Source organism: Silurus aristotelis (genome assembly GCF_946808225.1).
Source record: "Silurus aristotelis genome assembly, chromosome: 26".
NCBI classification, from domain to species: Eukaryota; Metazoa; Chordata; class Actinopteri; order Siluriformes; family Siluridae; genus Silurus; species Silurus aristotelis.
The window spans coordinates 11234767-11246930 of record NC_139599.1 but is presented as its reverse complement, the minus strand read 5'-3'; the positions used below and the strand labels follow the sequence as shown (position 1 = coordinate 11246930).

The 12164-nt window shown below is 38.5% G+C and overlaps 1 protein-coding gene across 4 annotated transcripts in view; it reads left to right on the top strand.

The window, feature by feature from the left end:
* ssh1b (slingshot protein phosphatase 1b) overlaps positions 1-11378 on the top strand; it is a 45484-nt gene extending 34106 nt beyond the window's left edge. Inside the window, exons 9-15 of one of the 4 annotated variants that reach the window (XM_083531857.1) lie at positions 998-1091; positions 1779-1907; positions 2128-2174; positions 2259-2405; positions 2515-2715; positions 6843-7401; positions 10534-11378. In XM_083531857.1, the coding sequence (XP_083387983.1) occupies positions 998-1091; positions 1779-1907; positions 2128-2174; positions 2259-2405; positions 2515-2715; positions 6843-7401; positions 10534-10539 (1183 nt within the window). In that variant the 3' untranslated portion in view covers positions 10540-11378. Of the gene's footprint in view, positions 1-997; positions 1092-1778; positions 1908-2127; positions 2175-2258; positions 2406-2514; positions 2716-6842; positions 7402-10528 lie in introns of all 4 variants that reach the window. The other 3 variants (XM_083531855.1, XM_083531858.1, XM_083531856.1) reach the window with 3 other exon arrangements.
* Positions 11379-12164: the final 786 nt, after the last annotated feature.

The following is a 12164-nucleotide window of genomic DNA, read 5'->3' as shown; positions in this document are numbered from 1 at the left end:
ATTGTTTCATGAACTGATTATTGAGAATATAATCATGTATTTAAGAAGTTCATTACTCCTGCCTTGGGACAGCTGTGTGCAGGAATAGGTTTCACAAAAAGTGTCCAGTAGGGAGATACACATATTACAACAGGCAGACAGGAGAAGGCAGACTTTGAATAGATTATTTTACATTAGTTGTTGCCTTGATTATGTGTTTGGGGTCGTTATTATGTTGGAAAACTGTCATTTGGCTTAGTTTCTCAGATTGTCACGGTACATGTTTCCCTCAATGAACGGCGGTTTTCCAACATAATAAATGACCCCAAACACACCGCCAAAATGACAACTGCCTTGCTGAAGGTGAAGTGAGGGAGTGGCCCAGTATGTCTCCAGATGTGAACCCTATTAAGCACCGGTGGGGCATCCTCAAGCGGAAGGTGGAGAAGCACCATGTGTCTAACATTCAGCAACTCTATGATGTCATTATGAAAGACGGTCCAAGCAACAACCTGTGCAGCTCTGGTGTATTCCATGCTCCGGAGGATTAAGGCAGTGCTAGATAACAATGGTGCTCACACTAAATCTTGGCACTTTGTGCACAGTTTTGACATGCTCTCTTAGGGTGTACTTACTTTTCTTGCCAGCTATTATGAAACTAATGGCTGTATGTTTTTTTCAGGTATTTTCAGAGGACAGTCAATCTGTACTGCTATACAAGCTGCACATTGACTACTCTAAAATATAGCCAGGTTTCATTTCTATATAATATATATAATCTATAAGATATAATAAACGGTTGCTGAAATGTGAGGGGTGTACTCACTTCTGTGAGGTCACTTTGGAAAAACTGGGCCTAAACAGATTATTTTAAATCTGCATTTATTGTACAGATAATAAAAACATATTTGCATAGATACATTTAACATTCATGGACTTGTATGAATTATGTATCAAAATATAGATATACACAGATGAGCATTAATAAGGGTTTAATAATGCCATTTACTGTCAACAGGCCAACCAAGAGGGAAAGAACAGAGAGCTTAATTAGAACCAAACTTTTAAGCATAATGACATTACAGGACTTAGAGAATGTGACTTCAAAGGAGGTAAGAAGTGAGTGTATCTACTTTGATTTACATTTTTTATGATGATCTATTTTGATTTTTTTTGCTGGAAAAGTATGGTTGAATTTGCAGTAAATGCTGTTATTATACAAGATTACATGCACTATGTGAACAAAAGTTTATGGATACCTGACCATAAAATTATGTGCTTTTTGTACACCATATTCTACATTTAGTCCCCATTTGCTGTTATAATAATGTCCACTCTTCTGGAAGATATTTTACTTGATTTTGTAGTGTACTTGTGGAGATTTGTGCTCATTCATTATTAAAGTCATCTACTGATGTAGAATGAAGAGGCCTGGGTTGCATTTGATGTTCCACTTCATCCAAAAGGTGTTAAGGAGGGTTGAGGTCAAAACTTTGTAACAGGTTACACAAGATCCAACCATTGCATGCCATATCTTCATGGAGCGCCCTTTGTGCACAGGGCCATGTTAGGAATAGGTTTAAGTCTCTTAGTTCAAGTGAACAGAAAATGTTACTACATTCAAATACATATTACAATTGGGTGCCTCCAATGCTGTGCTAAAGGTTTGGGGAAAAAACAGCGTATATCTAAAAAACTTAGGTGTCAAATACTTTTGTTCATATAGTGTGTTTAAAACTGTAACTGTGAACATTCCCTCAGATCATTATTCAGGGAATATGATCTGATTTTGTGCTCAGATTCTAAATGAGTTGGAGCAACAAGTGAGCTGGAACCAGCAAGAGTACAAGGAGTTTATTGACAATGAGATGTTGCTCATCCTCAGCCAAATCTACAAATCCACACTGATTTTTGACTACCTTTACCTGGTTGAGTTTCTGCCTACCTACAATTTTTGCCACATTTATAGTTTTGACATTTTCTAACCATTTTGCTATGATCCAAAGTAATGTTTGCAGTCACAAATTCTAGCTTGCATTTACTAAATAGTAAAAAAATCACCAAGTAAAGGCACTTGGTTGGAAGACAATATGCTATTAAAACTTAGTCAAGGACTATTAAGCACAGGATTATCTTTTCTCTTTACAGGGCTCAGAATGGGATGCCTCCAACCTTGAGGAACTCAGAAACTGCGGGTCAGTTTATGTAGTAACAAGTTTAAAGTGCATATTTCTGCTTTAATAATATCTCAAATAAATACAGTCTGTTTTTTCATCCAGGATTGGATATATCCTTAACATGACACAGGAAACTGACAACTTTTTCCCAGAACTTTTCTGCTATTACAACGTCCATGAGTTTGATGAAGAGTCAGAGGATCTGCTGGCTCACTGGAATAAAACTTATGACTTTATAAAGAGAGCACAGTAAGTAAAAACTTCTGCCACAGTACTTTCTGTCTATATTTTATAGTATTTATAATCTTTATGGTATACATAACAGACATCTGTCTATTTTCATGGATATATGAAACAGAGAGAGCAACTCTAAATGTCTGGTGCATTGCAAGATGGGAATGAGTCATTCAGTGTCCACAGTCATTGCCTATGCTATGAAAGAAAATGGCTGGCCACTGGAGAAGGCATGTGATTTTGTGAAAAAGAAGAGGATCATAGCTCAACCCAATGCAGCATTCATGAAGAAGCTGGCCAACTATGAGGGCATTTTAGAAACAAGGTGAGAAAGGTCTAAACGATATTTCACTGATGTTGATGATTATAATGTTGCCTTTTTTCTCAGCCTTCATGCACTTATTCACATTTCTTATTCATATTTTCCTTTCTTTTTCTTTTTTTTTTAAACTAATATCTTAGTCACTACAACTACCAACTGCATAATTACACAAGACTTACCAGACTTTCAAGTTGACAAACCTAGCAGCCTAGGTTACACATTAAAGAACTTTAGAAAAAACATCCTGCTTTGTTTTTTCTTGTAGAGTGCGTAATTGTTTTCTGGACAGTCCATTTATTTGTAGACTTGCTCCCCTAGGAGCTTGTAGGTGTGGACATTTGCTTTTATGTTCACCCTTATGGTGACAGGAATCCAGTTCCTTGGTTTTCCAGATGTTGAGCTAAAGTTGATTGTTGTCACACCATCCTATTAAAACGTTCTATACGGTCCCTCAACTTATCTAATCAGATCTTTTACCCTATATTTATAAACTGTTACTTTGTTTGAGACTTGAACATGTCTGTATGCACACGTTTATAGTAATTTTTTACAATCCATTTAAATGTAATTGTTAACAATGCAGTGTGGATAAGATATGTCTGATATGGTCAGATATTTAAGCTCTATTAAGCACTACTGCTGATGCATTCTGAACTACAGTGAGGAAAATAAGTATTTGAACACCCTTCTATTTTGCAAGTTCTCCCACTTAAAAATCATGGAGGGGTCTGAAATTGTCATTGTAGGTGCATGTCCACTGAGGGAGACATAATCAAAAAAAAAAATATCCAGAAATCACAATGTATGATTTTTTAACTATTTATTTGTATGATACAGCTGCAAATAAGTATTTGAACACCTGAGAAAGTCAATGTTAATATTTGGTACAGTAGCCTTTGTTTGCAATTACAGAGGTCATACGTTTCCTTTAGTTTTTCACCAGGTTTGCACACACTGCAGGAGGGATTTTGGCCCACTCCACCACACAGATCTTCTCTAGATCAGTCAGGTTTCTGGCCTGTCCCTGAGAAACACGGAGTTTGAGCTCCCTCCAAAGAGTCTCTATTGGGTTTAGGTCTGGAGACTGGCTAGGCCATGCCAGAACCTTGATATGCTTCTTACAGAGCCACTCCTTGGTTATCCTGGTCATGGTCATGTTGGAAGACCCAGCCTCGACCCATCTTCAATGCTCTAACTGAGGGAAGGAGGTTGTTCCACAAAATCTCGCAATACATGGCCCCGGTCATCCTTTCCTTAATACAGTGCAGTTGCCCTGTCCCATGTGCAGAAACACACCCCCAAAGCATGATGCTACCACAACCATGCTTCACAGTAGGGATGGTGTTCTTGGGATGGTACTCATCATTCTTCTTCCTCCAAACACGTTTAGTGGAATTATGACCCAAAAGTTCTATTTTGGTCTCATCTGACCACATGACTTTCTCCCATGACTCCTCTGGATCATCCAAATGGTCATTGGCAAACTTAAGACGTGCCTGGACATGTGCTGGTTTAAGCAGGGGAACCTCTCGTGCCATGCATGATTTCAAACCATGACGTCTTAGTGTATTACCAACAGTAACCTTGGAAACGGTGGTCCCAGCTCTTTTCAGGTCATTGACCAGCTCCTCCCGTGTAGTTCTGGGCTGATTTCTCACCCTCCTTAGGATCATTGAGACCCCACGAGGTGAGATCTTGCATGAAGCCCCAGTCCGAGGGAGATTGACAGTCATGTTTAGCTTCTTCCATTTTCCAATGATTGCTCCAACAGTGGACCTTTTTTTACCAAGCTGCTTGGCAATTTCCCCATAGCCCTTTCCAGCCTTGTGGAGGTGTACAATTTTGTCTCTAGTGTCTTTGGACAGCTCTTTGGTCTTGGCCATGTTAGTAGTTGGATTCTTACTGATTGTATGGGGTGGACAGGTGTCTTTATTCAGCTAACCACCTCAAACAGGTGCATCTAATTTAGGATGATAAATGTAGTGGAGGTAGACATTTTAAAGGCAGACTAACAGGTCTTTGATGGTCAAAATTCTAGCTGATAGACAGGTGTTCAAATACTTATTTGCAGCTGTATCATACAAATAAATAGTTTAAAAATTGTATATTGTGATTTCTGGATTTTTTTTTTTAGATTATGTCTCTCACAGTGGACATGCACCTACGATGACAATTTCAGACCCCTCCATGATTTCTAAGTGGGAGAACTTGCAAAATAGCAGGGTGTTTAAATACTTATTTTCCTCACTGTAACTGAAACTTGTTCATGCACATGAACATCCAGACAGTAAGACATTGCAACATTTCAACCTAGAGGTAACAAAGGCATGAACTATTTTTTTCTGCATTGTGTAGTGAAATCATATTTCTTATCTTAGCAATATTTCTAACAAGCCAGCGTGATCCCAATGCTACTTCAGTTGTCTATAAAGACTACCATCTGCAGTAGTTCAGCAACCATAGCCTGTTGAAAGCAACATTGCTATGGCACATTGCAATAGGGCCATAGCATACTATTCCATCTGACATCACCTTTGCAAATTTACACACCTCTACACGGCTACTTTTAGAAGCCTCTGACAAAGACATACTGTATTTTGAAATACTAGGTTGAAATACTTTTAACTTTGTACACCTATGCTCGCCTGTGCCCATAGGATGCTACAGGCAATGTATATTTATTGGTTGAGATGATTGTAGGTCCAGGTAATCAGCGACAAAAACAATTTGCATAGACATTGTCTAAAACAGGTAGAGTGTCGGGTAGTTTTGCAAGAAGTATATAAGGAGAATAACAAAAAACAGACAAGGAAACCAGATAAAAATCAAGTCACAGGATAAAAGCTTGGTATTTTAAATGTGTTCATTTCAATTCATTTTTATTTGTATAGCGCTTTTAACAATGAACATTGTCTCAAAGCAGTTTTACACAGATAATGTGGTGATAAAAAATTTATATGTTCTTTATAAGTAAGTTTGTCCCTGATGAGCGAGCCGGTGGCGACTGTGGCAAGGAAAAACTCCCTGAGATGGCATAAGGAAGAAACCTTGAGAGGAACCAGACTCAAGAGGGAACCCATCGTCATCTGGGTTGCACCCAATGTCTATTTATTGCAGATTTACGATGTTGTGGGGTACAGTGATGGTAATCAGAAGCAAAATGTAGTCCTGAGTCAATGTACTGTCAACAGACTGTTGACATTAACTACAGTCCAAATCCATCCTTAAAGCTCCCGTTATTACTCCGGAATTTCATGGCACCACCCAAGGTGTTGATGAGAAACCGTCCCAAGCTGCACAGAGTGGCCTCCAATCAGAGGGGGGGGAAGTGTGGGATATGGTTAATAGAGTTGAGCAGATAGTAGATACAAAGAGAGAATGTTCAGCGAATCTCTTCATAAGGTGTGGATTATTGAAACCAGGTGTGCTATATACGTAGTTGGGCAAAGGTGTGTGAAGCAGCTGGGTGTCTATATTGGTGTGCTGTGCTCTGAGGAAATGAGTCCAACACTAATTCTGGCAGTAACATGACACAAACCATGGTTTAAAAAAAACTATTTCACAAATAATTGAGTTCTAATTCAGACTCCACTGTGGTGAAAACAACAGTAATACTAGAACATGGTGGACTCAGGGTTTGAGTTTTATCCTTGCATTCCGCATGGAATTAAAAGAAAAGAATATTAAGGAAAGCTTGGTTCACATCACGTGAATACACACACAGCCACACACCTTAGGATTGAGTGGAAAGGGTCCTGATATGTTTAATCATTACAAACCTGTGGTTTAAATGGTTTTGCTATTTGCAAGACTGTAAAATGTATTGTAAAATGTTCACTACATCTTAGCTATTAGCAATATAAAATGTATTTCCATGCATAGGGTCCCATAATCTCTGTAAAAATTGTTTTAACAATTTGTGATATTTACTGAACATTTTCTAAAGCATTACAAAAAAGTACTGTTATTCCACAAATACAGATATTAAACAAACAACAAATATTTTGTATCATTATAATGTTTAGTCTGTTGTTACTAACAATAAATGATCTGATCTTTCTATAATCATTCAAAATGATTATTATTATTATTGTCATTATTATTATACCACTAATAACCTTTTATCAAAGCCAGCAGAGGTGTAACATCTGGCAGCCATGTGGAGACCACAAATCACTTGAAGACTTTTCAGTAGTAAGAGCTAGTGGTGTACAGACTCCCAAAGTCTTAGCATTGATGCCTAAACAAGAACAATGGGATCCTGATCCGAGTGTGTCACCCTGCTGCTGGGATGAACCCTCACACCACCCCAACTACAACTACTACTTTCGCCGTCTCTCAGATGCTGCACTGGACAGTGAGCCGTCCACGCCAGTCCGCTGCCTACCACTGCTGCCCACTGAGCATGTTTTTATTGAGATTGAAGATGTGGAACGTGATGCTCTTCTTGAAGATAGCAACCTTCAAGCTGCCCAGTTGGTGCCGCTCACACAGGGAATGGCTGCGCAAACATTGGAGGATATGCGCATGCGCTTGGAATTTAGCACCGTGGAGGAAGAGGATGAGGAAGAAGCACAGAAAGAGGAGGCTGAGATGGCAGCATTGGCAAATAAAAACTGCTTGGGCAATGAGAATGCCAACAACAGCAACCGCCTTGCTGCAAAACGCAGCTGCCCTTCTAGCTTTGATGTGAGTGGGAATTATAAATTAACATTTACACTGGAAATTTTGCATTTGGCATGATATTTCATGAAGCTCTTTGTGTTTTTATAAAATACAGTGTATTTGGAAAGCAGTGTCGGGCCGTGCATTTGGTACCTGGGACTCGGTGGGGACTTACCCCACTTAATCCACCTCTTAATACCACCACAATCACCTTGCAAATATAGAAACTATCAATACTATACAAAAAAGCAATATAACAATGCGTGGCATTACACACACACACAGAGAGAGAGAGAGAGAGAGAGAGAGAGAGAGAGAGAGAGAGAGAGAGAGAGAGAGAGAGATGCATTTCACATATGGAGAGTGAATACCATTTTACTAAAGCAAGAAACTCAGTTAAGACGACTCCAAACCTCTACACTACCACCAAAACTGTGCCACCTACATCATCTGGAGCAGTTCAGAATCAATATTTGTCTAATAACATGACTAATATAACATTAAAAATATAAACAAAATACAACCTCTTCACCAGAGATGCAGACTCATAATGCATACTCATAATTTGCAACGCTCCTCAGAGGCTGTAATTTAGTGGTACCGCTCGTTGGCACTGGTCTGGAAGTGTTGGACAAACACTTTTCCAGGCTGAGACAAGCTAGCTTTGGGGTTGGCAAAACTCTCCTATGTCAAGCTTTTCTGGATAATTCTGCCTTGAAAATGGATTTTTGTATGTCCGAGACCAAATCAATTTCTCTTCCTTCGTCAGCCATTGTGGGGGTAAAAAAAGTCTAACTCTGACGCTATTCTGGGCCAGCTAGCTGGCGCTGTGAGGAGAATTTGAAATCTGATTGGTTGAAGAAACTGACCTTTTGCTAATATAGTTTAAGGTACATTGGCCAGCACTACTGACTTTGAAGGCCCTGGGCAGATTGGATTGACATGGCAGCACATAGGCTAAACTCTAATTGGACAAAAAATCGAACATGCACATACTGGAAGCAGTGCAGCAAAGAGAAACGCTATGAAATAGACAATAAACTGTTGGGAATTAATTAATACAATTTCATGAAACAAATATTAGAATTTAGGTTGTAAATGTAGGTCAATACTTCTGATAGTGTTTAGGCCAGCAAAGAAGGCTTTGCTGGCCCTGACGGCCCACCACTGCTGAAAAGTATTTACAGTGCTTAATTTTTTCCACATTTGATTTTACAGCCTTATTCATAATGGATAAAATTCATTTGTTTTCCTCAAAATTCTAAAAACAATACCCTATAATGACAATGTGAAAAAAGTTTGTTTGAAATCTATCATATGTACATAAGTATTCACAGCCTTTGCCATGACACTCAACGTTAAATTCAGTTCATTTTATTTGTATAGTGCATTTAACAATGAACATTGTTTTAAAGCAGCTTTACACATATAATGTGGTAAAAATATCATCGAAATGAATATATTCTTTTATAAGTTTAAGTTTGTCCCTGATGAGCAAGCCGGTGGCGACTGTGGCAAGGAAAAACTCCCCGAGATGGCATAAGGAAGAAACCTTCAGAGGAACCAGACTCAGGAGGGAACCCATCTTCATCTGGGTTGCACCGAATATCCATTTATTATAGATAAATTATGTTGCGGGGTATCCTGTGTCAGGTGTATCCTGTTTCCACTGAGCATCCTTGAGATTGAGTTTCTACAACCTGATTGGAGTCCACCTGTGGAAAATTCAGTTGATTGGACATGATTTGGACAGGCACACACCTGTCTATGTTAGGTCCCACAGTTAACAGAGCATGTCAGAGCACAAACCAACGAAGTTGGAAGTCTAAGGAATTGTCTGTAGACCTTCGGGACAGGATTGTATTGAGGCATAGACCTGGGGAAGGGGAAAGAAACATTTCTGCAGCATTGAAGCTCTCAATTAGCGCAGTGGCCTACATCATCCGTAAATTTAAGAAATTTGGAACCACCAGGACTCTTCCTAGAGCGATCTGACCGACCAAACTGAGTGATCATGGGAGAAGGGTCTTAATTAGGAAGGTGACAAAAGTACCCAGTGGTCACTCTGAAAGAGCCCCAACGTTTCTCTGTGGAAAGAGGAGAACCTTCCAGAAGAACAACAATCTCTACAACACTCCACCAATCAGACCTGTATGGTAGGTGGCCAGACGGAAACCACTCCTCAGCAAAAGGCACACGACAGCCAGCCTGGAGTTTGCCAAAAGTAATCTAAAGGACTCTCAGACCATGAGAAACAAATATTGAACACTTTAACCTGAATGCCAGGTCTGGAGGAAACCAGGCACCACTCATCACCTGTCCAATACCATCCCTACAGTGAAGCATGGTGGTGGCAGCGTCATGCTGTGGGGATGTCTTTCAGCAGCAGGAACTGGGAGACTAGTCAGGATCGAGGGAAAAATGAATGCAGCAATGTACAGACACATCCTTGAAGAAAACCTGTTCCAGAGCGCTCTGGACCTCAGACTTGGGTGACGGTTTATCTTCCAACCGGACAACAACCCTAAGCAGACAGCCAAGATAAAAAAAAAAAAGGAGTTGCTATAGGGCTGTGAATGCCAGCCAGAGCACAGACTTGAACACAAATGAACATCTCTGGGGAAATCTGAAAATGGCTGCCTCCCTCCAACCTGATAGAGCTTGAGAGGTTCTGCAAAGTAGAATGGGAGACTGCCCAAAAAATAGGTGTGCCAAACTTGTAGCATCATACCCAAAAAGACTCGAGGCTATAAATGGTGCAAAAGGTGCTTTAAAAAAGCAAAGGCTATGAATACATGTGTGCATGTGATGTCTTTTGTTTAACATTTTTAATACAGTTGCAAAGATTTTATATTAATAAATTGTATCTAATTTAATTTGTCATTGTGCACCCTTCTTTCACCTTGTCATTATGGAGTATTGCTTTTACAATTTTGAGGAAAATAAATAATTTAATCCATTTTGGAATAAGGCGGTATTATAACAAAAAGTGGAAAAATTGAAGAACTGTACGCATGCACTGTTTCTTTAATTATGCAGAACCTATTACTTCACCATACCGTTATAGCATGCTTTAGATTTAAACTATTAACCCATGCATTCTTCGTGTGTGTGTGTGTGCGTGTGTGTGTTTTTTTTTTTATCTGTTCAGGACAGTTCTAGCAGCGAAAAGTCTCACAAAGTGAAGCCCACTTATCAGTCTAGCATGTGTCTGCTAAACAGGTACCATGTTCATCGCCATAACCTGCCAAACCATGCTTGCATATCCATCCCGAACCCTCCAGCCTGTCAGTACCAATCATGTGGTGCTGCCAGTGTTTGAGCACCCCAATAAACTGTGAAGACTCCCAGAAACCTATGTGCACTCTAGGGCTAAATGTCAAGGAGAAGCTCCAGGAGAAGAGGAAAGCCAAACGTTATCACCATTTACTGGTACCATTGCAGAGCTGAGACTTTTGAATTTAAGCTTGCAGAGAGAAAGATCCATATTTGTGAGGCCTGGCACACAGCTCCAGCAGTGATTTGCCAGACAGAATAAGAGTCTGGCATGCCTGCCTGAACAGTACCTGGTCTGAAATGCTCTAACACTTTGTATAAAAACTAGGCTAATTAGCCATCATCTGACAGACAAGAATAATGTATGCCTTCTGGTGTGATCAGAAGAATTATTCTACTTTTTACTGCACATTTTAGCTATCCTATTTTTAACCTCTTCCAAGGTATACATTTGTTCAAACCTTCCAAAATGCTTTTGTGCTACATCCTGTATGTGGTTGCTTAGCAAGATTACCAGCTGTGACATGAACTTGATTTTACAAGACAGTTTAAGAATGCAATTAGTGTGCAGTAGGACCATTATTTTTCATAAAATATCCAGTTTATTTTGTATCTATCACACATCTGCAAGTGTGTATATGCTATGACAGCTGTTTTAATGCTTTATATTTTATACCGTAGTTGATTGCTGCTACTAAAATATATTAAATTAGGATTTAAAAAGATAATTTTTTGTGGCAGTTTTGTTATTCAGTTGTCAGATGTCATTTATGAGTTTCCAGTTTAAAGCAATGACTGCAGTAATGCAAGAGAGACTATATATGAAATGTCATGAAAGATTGCAAAAAATGTTCAAATCTGATTATAAACAAACGCTGAAGCACACAACACTTGTGGTGTTTCCACTGTCTGCTATCTCACTATATGTGGACATGAACAATCATACATTATCTCCAGAGCTGTTATTAGCGTCAATTCAACAGCTTTTCAACATTTCATTTGGTAAAAAATAGTCAGCTAGACACAGAAACTCATAAAAAAGTTTAGTTTAAAATATGATGTATAAAAATTATACAGAATTTTCTTCTTAAAGTAGATAATAACTAATATTATTAAAACTAATATACCTATTGAGTAAATAGTTGTAATAATTGTTTAAGTAATTATATTTTATCATAAAATAAATTGATCATCATATAATCACAATTTTCTTACTATTAACAGTAAACCCTGGTTGTGAAGATGTTTGCTAAAAAAAAAATAAGGAATTGCATTTGATTACATTTTAAAAGATTATATTGTATGATTTCATTTATTTGACAATTTAATACATTTGCATAAAATAATAAATCCAGAAATGATATGGTTGTGACACAGCATATCAATCTGAATCACTCCAAAAAAAATTTCCTTCTTGCAATGAGATGCTGCTGCTGCTAACTGGTGAACATGGAGAAATATTTCAAGTTTTTATTTTTTAATATTTTACAATACAAATGTTTAATTGTGTG